This window comes from Heloderma suspectum, chromosome 3 (genome assembly GCF_057233095.1).
Source record: "Heloderma suspectum isolate Gila_16-S chromosome 3, 16-S_ref, whole genome shotgun sequence".
NCBI lineage: Eukaryota > Metazoa > Chordata > Lepidosauria > Squamata > Helodermatidae > Heloderma > Heloderma suspectum.
This window is the reverse complement of record NC_139460.1, coordinates 284,237,882-284,249,318: the sequence shown is the minus strand read 5'-3', so window position 1 is coordinate 284,249,318 and position 11,437 is coordinate 284,237,882. Positions and strand designations below refer to the sequence as shown.

General features: G+C 38.0%; 1 protein-coding gene across 8 annotated transcripts in view; it reads right to left on the bottom strand.

Moving 5' to 3' along the window:
- Positions 1-4,555: 4,555 nt before the first annotated feature.
- AGFG1 (ArfGAP with FG repeats 1) overlaps positions 4,556-11,437 on the bottom strand; it is a 35,003-nt gene continuing 28,121 nt past the window's right edge. For 5 of the 8 annotated variants that reach the window (XM_084847152.1, XM_084847153.1, XM_084847156.1 and 2 more), the window contains 6 exons: positions 10,914-11,091; positions 9,603-9,682; positions 8,943-9,035; positions 6,409-6,561; positions 5,490-5,581; positions 4,556-4,765 (listed from right to left, as the gene is read on the bottom strand). In XM_084847152.1, the coding sequence (XP_084703278.1) occupies positions 4,706-4,765; positions 5,490-5,581; positions 6,409-6,561; positions 8,943-9,035; positions 9,603-9,682; positions 10,914-11,091 (656 nt within the window). In that variant the 3' untranslated portion in view covers positions 4,556-4,705. The remainder of the gene's footprint in view (positions 4,766-5,489; positions 5,582-6,408; positions 6,562-8,942; positions 9,036-9,602; positions 9,683-10,913; positions 11,092-11,437) is intronic. The other 3 variants (XM_084847154.1, XM_084847160.1, XM_084847158.1) reach the window with 1 other exon arrangement.

Sequence of the window (11,437 nt, the reverse complement as noted above, 5' to 3'; positions counted from 1 at the left end):
TCTGTGCATTTTTTCCATTCGCAATGTTTTTTCCCTATCCTTTTCTCATTCAGTGCTTCTGAAGTACACAAATGGGTTCATTTCCCCCTGTCATTTGCAAATACACCCATATTCTTGCAGTAATTACACTCATACTCCCACAGTAATTAAAGCTGCCTGCCCCAATAGCTTTGTTTCGTTCAGCTTCTGCTTTTGGAGTTTAGGGTTGAGGGACCCACCGAACTGGGGGAGGAAATTGATAAGTGTCCGTTCAAGACGTAATACAGCTAGAGGATGAAACTGACAAGTAGGATTTCAACAACGTACAGAAGGGAGCTGTATCACTGATAAGACAAAAGTAAGTAAATAGCTGACAGGCAAATGTATGCACTTGTGCACAATATAATTTAAACAAAACCCTGAACCCAGTTGTGTACTTTCAAAGCACCAAATAATATTTTTTTTAAAAAAGGTTGCAAATGAGTTACAGACATTCCTTAGTGTCACTTCTGAATCAGTGGAGGAGTTGACAGCAGTGGTGAGGGAGGCACATTAGCGACATAATCACATCAATGTTTTATTCACCTTTATATTCTATTATGGTGCTTCAAACACAGCAAACTGAAAGACGTTGCAGGTGTCCAAAGAGTTTGCATTTAAGGAGTAAGCGTCAATATGAATATGCTCTATACAACACTCCAAGAGCTACTTCAGACTCACCGCAAGTAATCCTAATGAAATTAAATGTTGTATTCACCTACAACCATGTTCCATGAAAATGAATGAAATACTAAATAAGTAAGTTCTTAGGCTGCATTCCTATGCACTTATCTGTAATCCCCATAAAACAGCCTTTTCCAGTTTGGTGCCCTCCAAATGTCTTGAAAATCTTCCAGCTTTCCTAACCATTGGCCATGCTGGCTGGGGTGGATGGGAACTGAAGTCCAAAACATCTAGAGGGGGCACCAGGTTTGGGATGGTTGCCACAGAATACAGTGAACTTTACTTCTAAGTAACAACACACAGGATTTCATTGCATGAGAGTTGTATAAAAACTAAAGCTGTACTGATTATGCAAGCTCAACAATGCTAAATAATGCCTAATCTGTAAGGACACAGTCTTAACATTTTAAAATGTTAGAAGAGATACAACAATTCATTCCTTTAGAAGGGTGGTGAAAGAAACAAGATCCTGCTCATTATTCAAGGCATCTAGGTGAACACATAACTACCTACATTTTTTCACCGGCACAGTGAAGAATAGCATCGACTAGGGATGGTGTGGCTACATTCAAGAAACATCAGGAAAGGGTTAAAACCCATGCTCCAAAAAAACAGGAGCTCCCTACAGCTACTTTAAAGCAAAAGAAGTTGGTAAAACAAATTATAGGCACTTGTATATCAAGTCTGTTCTAGCTCTGAGGTTTCATGTGTGAAGGCTGTGTATTTGGGCACAAATTTTTACTTTCCATTTCCTGAATTTGAACACCAAATTCACAGGTGAGTGAAGATGACAGTCTAATCATAGCAGGATACTTTTTTGAACTCACCCAAAGCTTATTATATGAACAAAATAATGGGAACTTGGCTCAAATTTTCAAAAGGGAATTAAAATAGCCAGAAGGTGACTATTCACTCTGTTCACTCTCTCCTCATTAAGAGGAGCTGACAAACTAAAAGCAAATGCAACACAGACTGGGTTCACACATCACAATAAGCCATTGTGGTTTATAAACTACTCATAGTAGCTTATAAACCACCACTGCTTATCATGTCATCTGTGAGCGGTTTTCCCCTGCCAGGATGGCCAGTTTTATTTAAATCATGGCTTATTGTGTCATCTGGCACTCCACAGTGGCTTAAAGATCGCCTACAGATTCACTTGGCAAGAGTGATCAAAACTGCTACTGCTGCTGCTGCTGCTCTGCTCCAGCCAGATCTCTGCTTCTGAGATCTTCCTAGCAGCCAGGTACAGATAGCTAATGACAAAAGCTCTAAACTGCCCCTGAAACACTGGAATAGCTCTATGGCAACATAGTACAAAGTAAAAATAAGGAGCTTCTTTGTATAGTGCCAATCGCCCTATCTCCCAAGTGTGCGACTGCAAAATAGCGGTACTATACTACCGCGACAAGTAGAAAGAGCTGCTCTGTATAGCACCAATTGCCCTATCTCCAAGCACACAACTGCAAAATAATGAATGTGTGAAACAGCGCTACTGCAAAATAGTGCTACTGTGAAATAGTGCACAGTGGGAAAAGCAGCATCTGTCAAAAGCATGCTACTTCCAATGGGGGAAACAAAAAGAATGGCAGGGGGAAAAAACGGATGCAGGGTTTCTATGGTGCATCAGGTGCCTTGCTACTAGGGGAAGCTTATATGAAGTTTTGTCCCGCTCCTGCAAACTTCCAAGGGCTTACAGATACACACACACCTTTTGGGTGCAAACAAGGTTTTCACTCCTTTGGGCAGCTCGGAGAGAGGAACTGCGGCATGAGGGCGGGGAGTGGTATCCAGCGCAAAGGAAGCTGGGATACCATCCTGGCCAAGTGAGAGAACTGTAGAGGGAGGAGGGGCGAGGGCAGGGAAAATAAGCCACACACAGTAGCTTATTTGTCCAGTTGTGTGGGAGATACAGTAGCTTATAAATCACAATGGCTTAAAGTGATGTGCGAAACCGCCCACAGAGTGAGGTACGCTAAATTGCCTTTTTTTAAGCAAGTCCAAACCCCAGAATTATCATAGTTAAGCTAATATCTGGACAGAATATTCTGCACGCTTTGTAAGTCAATTCTCTTGGAAAGAGCACATATTAAATAACTATATCCAAAAATCATGTTCATAGTAGCCTGATGATCCCAGACAGAAATTTGCAATTTATCACCCCACATCCACAGTTAAACCGAACCAAATGGAAACAGACTTTTATCTATGCTGGTTGTTAAACAGACACCTATTTAAAAACTTAGAGGCAACATGTTTCCCAAAATCTCTGCCTTTCAATGCCTACGAAATACACAAGTGTGTTGAGGTGAACAAAGTCTCAACAAGTGTGTTGAGGTGAACAAAGTACTTGAAACAAAGTTTCAAGTAGCCACAAACTATTAAATCAGTCCCTTATCAGCAGCAAGGAACACTAAGTACTTTCAACTTTCAACTCCTGTAATTTGTATCACAAAATAATTTTAATAGAAATATGATCAAGAAATCAAACAACATGGCTCCAATGTGAGGCAAATGAATAGAGTGTTTAAATTCCACTGACACCACACATATACAAACTATGCTTAGACAAATATTCAAACCTTTTCTGTATTCACTCCCTTATAGTAGCATATGAAATATGAGGCACATTTTGGTCCAAATCCTTAGTTCACTATATTTTTATATGGCGAACTGTTTGGCTCCATCTTTGTACTTTACATACATGGATTTATATTTGTCATTGATAGTACTGCTGACAACAGAATTAGCATTTCTACTGATCAGCCTAGATCAATGTACAAAGTATTAGAGTTAAAGGTGACCAGGAAACTACAGAAACATATTTGTGAGACAGGTCAATCAACTTTCACCAAGAAATGCCAAGAAAACTAGCACTGGGATTTATTTTGCAAAGAATAAATACTGAATAATACTCTTGCAAAACAGGGACACATTATCCACTCAACAGGAAAAAATTTGTAAGTGAGGAAGAACCAACCCCAAGTTAAGGTTGGAGATAGTGAGTATGTGCTGGCTGATGGACCTTCAGTGACGCTACAGAAACAACCTTTCAGCTTGTTTCAGTTAACCAGGATGAACAACGTAACAACGTATAGTCTGATAAGACATTTAAATCAAGAAAGAAATTCATTATGTTCTATACTGTGCATTTGACATCAGATTAAATACAGTGTTCAGAATAATGACATTTTGATATTTTATTGACTGATCAGTCACAGTATTCCTACTATGTAATAGATGGCAGTTCACAACATTACTGAAGCAATCAGGAAAGTACTGCATCTGTCTTGGGAAGGATCCTGAAGATTTAACAAAATTGGTTAGTGCAAATGCTGACAAAGACATACATGTTTTTTCGAACGTTTATTTTTTTCCACCTGCAAACTGTAGCAAAACATGATCAGCTTTATTATGCAGACAGGTATCCCTCTACATTATAGAGAATTTAGGCATGTATAAATAGAAGAGCTCTTTAGGAAAGGAAAAAACACATCAAGAAATGAATAAAACCTTCAGTTTTGAACTCATAACTCCCAACAGCAATGGTTAAAATGGTGTAGGTCATTCATTCCAAGAGATACAACAGCACCTTAAAGTGGCTGATCTATTTTCCCCAGTAACATTTTTCACATAATAATGTGTTAAAAGTTACAAATACTGATATGCACAAATAACTAATTCCTAAGAAAAAAATATGTACAGTACTGCAGCCTAATGAATGTGATATCTGCAATAACTTAATATTAGCCAATTTTAATATACATGATACCGTTAACATTCTCCTGCCAATGCACAAATTAAAGGATGTTACCAGAGCCCCCTGTTTTGCACATTACCTGATGTTCCTTGGTTTTAATACACAATGCAGGCTTTTTTTTTTTTTTTTTAAAGACTTCTCATGTGTTTAAAGCTAAGGTCAGTGAAACAAGACAACAGTGCAAGAGGCGCAGAGATGTTATGTGATCACATAAGAGTTCTTTTAGGTAAAGTGTCTATAAGGCTATAAGAAAGGATTGGTTGATGAGCTTCCTGTTGGAAATTGCCCTGCTGGTGCACTGGCCTAAAAGAAAAGAGGAAAAGTCTCACACAAAAATAATGACAGCCCTATGCAAAGCATATTACCTCAACAGACTGAATTAAAATAGAAAATGTTTGAGCTGATCCCATTTTGTCAGAAGTATTAATTCAGGGAACACGAATCTCTTACTATACATGTTTTTCCTCCTGCTATGCTTGGAAAATCATTCAGTCTGTGCTGGAGTCAGTTTCTCTAATTTTCTCTTTTTCTTTTTAAATCAAAGACTGTTTACAACACAAGGATAGTTATGAAGAGATCATGGGTGGTTCCAGATTTAGGTATGTGCAACTGGGCGGACTAAAGCATATTTCCCATGGCAGCCCCTCCAGCCCCCTGAAAACACACACAGAACCTTGGATGGCCAGTGCTCAATTTTCTTTTACTGGGGGCTAATTGTCTATTAACGTATTTTTGGTAAGCATACAGAACACAGAGCTAACAAAATGGCACTGTTGTTCCTTTAATGTAGGAAAATGCACGGGATGTAAAATGGCACATGGAAGGCCAATGTTTATTATTGGGAGGGGCAGCTATGACCCCCAAATACATTAAAAGATTAAGATTAAAAAGTTTTAAAAGACCATGGTTCATAAATGGCCCTCCAATTTATTATTAAATAGTCTTATAAATACAAGTCAGTATTGTGGTAACACAACAAATTACTCTCTAAATCTGAAAGACTACTAAACCGTTAGGCTTCACTTACCATAAAAGGATTACTAGATACTCCAACAGCTGTAACTTGCCCAAATGGGGTTACTACTGGTTTTGCCTGTCCAAATGCAGCAAAGCCTGCACCTATGTAATAAAATATCATGTAAATTTTAAAGCTATAGTAAAGTATTGCACTGCGCATCTACTCTATTTCCAGCAATTAATCTCTTGATCATTGTGTTTATAAAATATTTGATCTCAATGAAAACAATGGAATCAGATCCCATGCCCCTATGAACTATGTAAGAAGTTTCACTTTGTTGACTTGCTTCCCCATTCTAGGTTTTCTTCAACAAAATCATGTAAGTTAAAAACACAACTTGAAATGTTCTGGGTACTCTTAAGTAACCAACTCAAAGTGGGTATTCCCACTTTAACACTGGGGTCCTAGATATGTCTGAAACATATAAATGCTAGCTAGGAAAGCCTGGGAAAAATCAATTTCTTACTTTAACATAATTAAAAACACTTAAAGTTCATGATATAAAATTATGCAGAAACTAGGTTCTTATTTAACCATCTAGTAATACAGTTGTTAGATCATTTAAGGGTAAAGATTCAGAGTATCATTCCAAATAGGTTCCCTGCATCTGCGAAGCAGCGACTTAGCTGGGATTACCAGGTTTTTCTAGGGCCAAACATAATTCATAACAGTCATTCCTGCATTTAAGGACAGGGAATGTGAGAATATAAAATATGCAATAGCCTGATCAGGTGAACTCCCTCACCCTTCACACCACTATACCATCAGTTACATCCTGAGGCTACAATGTAACATTCAAGCGATCAGCTGATGTAAGCACAGAACAGGCAAGAATATCTCAAGATGAACAGATTAATTACTAAAATGTTATCAAATTACGCTTGTGCTCCCAATTTGTTGAAACAAAATGTAACATGCAAACATTTACCATTAGGTTGCTGGGTAAAAGCAGACTGAGGAAAGGCTGCCTGGGCTGGAAATGCAGGCTGTTGGAAGTTACCACTAAAGCTAGTAGGAAGACTGTATGAGGCAGTTGTTCCAAATCCTGCAGGCATGCTCATGGATGCGGTGCCAAATGTTGCTGTTGGTAAGGGAAATGTAGCATTCAATTACTTTTCAATCGTGTTCTACTGTTGCTATGAAGTCGCACTACGCAGCATTTCCACAGAATCCCTTATGAAGCTGCCAGTCACATGGCTAGCCTTAAAACCATTAAGCTTCTGGATTTTCTAGGAAAATAGCCAAAACTTGTTTGGTCTGCTCCCTTTGATCAACATCATGTTTGCCAGTATCTCTTCTTAGGTATTTCAAAACATTTTTTCTTAAAACAGAATATGGAGATACCACAGGCAATAGCTAACTACCAATGATTTTCAGTGGATAATAATGTAAGATAGGGGGAAAGGACCATAATTTCAAAAATATCATGGATCCATTTAGCTCAGTACTTCCAGAAATAAGTGTGCAGAAAGCATTAGAACTCTATAGTAACTTTTACTGACCACCATTAAATTATGTCCAATAAATAGCAGCAGCCAAGATCCAGGAGCTATTTTGTTGGGCTAATTGATTTTTTACTCAGACAACTGACCCACATGGCCTGTCAAAATGATTCTTTAAGGAAGCCGCTGTTGAAAAACTGCTAAAGCTTCCTTTGTTTAATCTAATTGGTTCCATTGTTTTTTGCATCCTGGCTGGGTTGCGAAAGAAATATTGTTCAGTGACAGCATTGCATGTGAAGCAGTCTATTAAACAATTTTAATTTTTGTATAATATTGTTAGATATATTGAGTTTCCTGACTAGAATTTCCAGTGGATCGTTTTACTGAACTACCTACGATTTTTTCTTTGTTTATAGAACTTGGGGCAGTATCCAATGGTGTCATTTCGCAAACTCACAGTAGCACCGGCGGAGCTCTGTTGAATCTTTCTATTGCGCAATCAGTCGCCTGTTATACTTGCACAATCAGTTGCACAAGCAGAATGCATAACAAGTTGTGCAAACTTAATGCACAACTGGTTGTGCAACTGCCTGCACAACTATGCTTGCATAAATGTAACTTTAGTTGAATTCTCCTCTTGTGCATAGTTCAGAACTTGATTTCTGCTAGCACAACATTTGCACTAACAGAGTGACATAGTTGCATACTGCCCCTGATCTCCCTTTTGTTGTAGAGAACTGGCACGACTTTATTTCTATGTCACCACATCCATCAATCAATAGTTATGGCTAGCCAGGAAAGACGTGGCATAACAGCTCATTAAAGTAACTGTGGAATAAAGAGGCACATATGGATATAAAATAGACAAACTACAGATAGTGCACCAACAGACTTACACAAGCTACTATTAGCAGGGAGGATATTTAACAGTGAAACTTGCTAAAACAGCAAATCCAAACACATTGTGATAATACACAATGGTTTGCCATTATTAGTTTCACTTCAGCTACTATGAACACAAGCTTCAAAACTCACTCACTTTTTAAGCATCTACTAATGTGACCATGGAGGTAAAATGTAACAGTTTTCGCTTACAATCCTAAGCACACTTGCTTGATGACAAGTCCCAATGAAATTAAAAGCACATGGTTTTGAATACATGTGTTTAGGACTGAGATGTAAGTCTTAAATTTATATCAAGTAATGTCAACATGTATTTGAGGTGAATCACCATCCATGCCCACTCCACTTCAAAATATGGAAGGGGGGTTGAAAAAGTTGTACATGCGGAAGAACCAGTAACCAGCAGTAAGCTTTCACAAGCAAATGAACAGTTAGCCACATGAAACTTATATAAAATGTGGCCACCTACCAAACTGAGCCTGAGGAAATATGTGAGAGTGCATTGCTCCTGAGAGGCCTTATGAGAAGTCACAAAGAGACCAGACAATGTCAAATAATTATAAACAACTTCTTGCAGAAATATTTTTGCATGGTAAAATGATCAATATTTAAACACCCTTTTAAAACTTCAGAATACTTCATAGTTTGGAAGTTATTCTGTTAAACTGGTCAGAAACTGACCTCTTTTAACCAAGTCAAGCTCATTCCTTTAATACAGACGCTACCTAAATATTTTATTATGCATAAGCACAAAAAAGCTGGAAGGCTAAAGGAGATATCAATTTTATTACATACATTATATCTGTTAAAGGAAATTCAAACATTAAAGTGTTCTAAAAGTAGTAGTGCAGTGTAACGGTTTGAAACACAAATATTGACTAGATTTAGCCTTAAAAATCAGGAATGGGAACATCTTTATTTGAACTTATGCATGTTTCCTGTTCTAACTGTTTGACCTAGCTAGATAAATATAACAGCCACGACAAAAGTATTTGATTTCATAAGAGCAGGAGTATATTTAACATGATAGCTTACCTCAAAGTTACAAATTTATAATTATAGAAGATTAAAAACATGAATTGTTATCAAGCATAATCGCATGTTTTCTTTTTCTAACCTGTTGCTCCTCTGTTATTGGTTTGGAATGGGTTCGTTGAAGGTGCTACTGCGGCTACGGGAGCAGCCACAAATGGATTCGTGGATGGTGTTGCTGAAAAATCAAGCATTGACATTATGAAAACACTACATCCCTCAAACTATCAAAATGACACAGTACAACAATTCCGTCTAAGATATATTTCATTAATGAGCCAGTTAAGATGATCACATCTTGGCATAGCTCCCACTGGTACTTAATAAGTCAAGATATGAATGACCCTTTTGCCTGTGCAGGCAGCCTCTTCACACTTCTCTTTGTTTAAACTGTGATTAAATCAGGAAGCCTTCAATTAACCATAGTTTCCCATGGTTTCCCATTTAATTCAAACCAGGAAACTATGGTTACCAGATTCAAAACAAGCCAGGATACAAGCCAACTTCAAACTTTGGTTTAATATCCTGGCTTGTTCTGAAACTGGTAAGCAGTTTTCTGGTTCAGCAAAAATGGGCAACTACAGTTAATAGAAGACCACCTGATTTTCTTGCACTAAGCTGAGATATAATCATCCAAACGCTTATGCACGAATTGCCTTTGGGGTTAAGGCATAACTATGGATACAGGAAAAAACAGGATTATGTAACACAAGTTAACAAGAAGGTTTAGTAATGTTTACAATACCTCCAAATTGAGCAGGTACACTTGATGACGCAGGCTGTGTCTGTGTATTAGCACCCACTGGTACTGTTCCAAAAGCATTACTGAAAATAATTCACATTCATCAACATCAGAGCCAGTCACTTAACAATTAGACACCTACAGCAAATTATTGTATATGGAAATATAGACAGCTGTTTTATCACATTTTGGAGGAAACAACTGGCTTAATTTAATTAATTAATTAATTAATTACATTTGTGTCCTGCCCTTTATCATTAAGATCTCAGGGCAGTGTACAGATAAAATCAATTTAAACAGTATAAAACAATAAATAATGTAAACGGCTAAAAACATATTAAACCATTAAACAAGCTAATAACAATTAAAATCTAAAACAATGAAACAGTTAAAATAGTGTGCTTCTTTAGGGAATGCATTTAGCCCTCAAAGGCTTTGGTAAAAAGCCATATTTTTACTTGGAGCTGAAATGAAACCAATGTATGCATTAATCGGGCCTCCAAGGGGAGAACATTCCACAACTGGGGTGCCACAGCAGAGAAGGCCCTCTCCCATGTTCACCGCAGTGTATGTCTCACACTGGTGGGACCCAGAGGAGGGCCCCTCCAACAGATCTCAGTCCTTGGGCAGGCATATATAGTGGCAACCATTCTTAAAGTACACGTCAAAAGCTAACCACATCCTCCAATAGCCAACGGTATGCGTAGTAATAAGACAAAAGAAATTTAGATAAGGTACCAAGCAGAAACTTGCACTTCCAGATAGTTACAAGATTGTATTTAATTTTTTTTTGACATCACTAATATCAAACTTTACAAATCTCGTGCTACCAACAGGTTTAAGCCAGTTATGGAATTAACACCAATGTAAATATTCATACACAAATGACTTATCACTGACAATAATTTAGGCATTGAGAATGCTGAAGCCCCCCTCCCCCAGCCAGTAATATTTGTTTCAGTTTCATATCAGCAACTTGTGCTTAGTGATATTTGTAGCAAGCTTTACACTTTAGTAAACCACTACCTCCACATTCACCTGTCCACGCCTTAACTCAGGGATGGGGAACCTGTGGCGCTCCAGATGTTGTTGGGCTACATCATCCCTGACCATTGGCCATGGCTAGGACTGATGGGAGTTGGAGTCCAAATACATCTGGATGGCCACAGGCTTCCCACCCCTGCTGTAACTGAATCTGCATTTTTTAAACTATAGGTTTTCAATGTTTTCCGCACTTCTTCAAAAGTGTACCATTTCATTTTTATTGTTTGTAAACACAACTGGTTTACATTAACTTCTATCAAGAAAGAGTACCTGCTAACATTACTGGTGGAAGTATATGCATTACTAGAGGTTGCTGTGGAGCTGAACACACTGTCTAATTCTGCTAGAGCTGCATACTTGTCTGAAGATGTACTTGGCTGACTTGGGGCTGACACAGCAGGACCTGCTGGTGCTGTACTGGCAGCAAAGCCACTTCCTTGATCACTACCTACAAAAAAAGATACGAGATTAAAAATTCACACAAGATTTCTTTAGAGCATAAGTTAGCAATGGCAATTATATCTTTATTGGATAACCTACAGTTAGGAAATTAATCTACTGTTGTTCCCCCAACTTTCATTTTATAAGACAATCAAAGCAATTTTCTTCCAACTTTTTTTCCTTAATGCCACAAAACTATAGCTAGACCTAAATAAACAGACATCATGGACCTAGGCTGAACACTTGCATGCAGTATGATCAGTTTAATGAAGGCCCACAGCACACATATTAAGGCTGCCATTTAGATGCTTGCTTTAACTGCTACTCATATGTAGCAGCTAACCAAGCAGCTA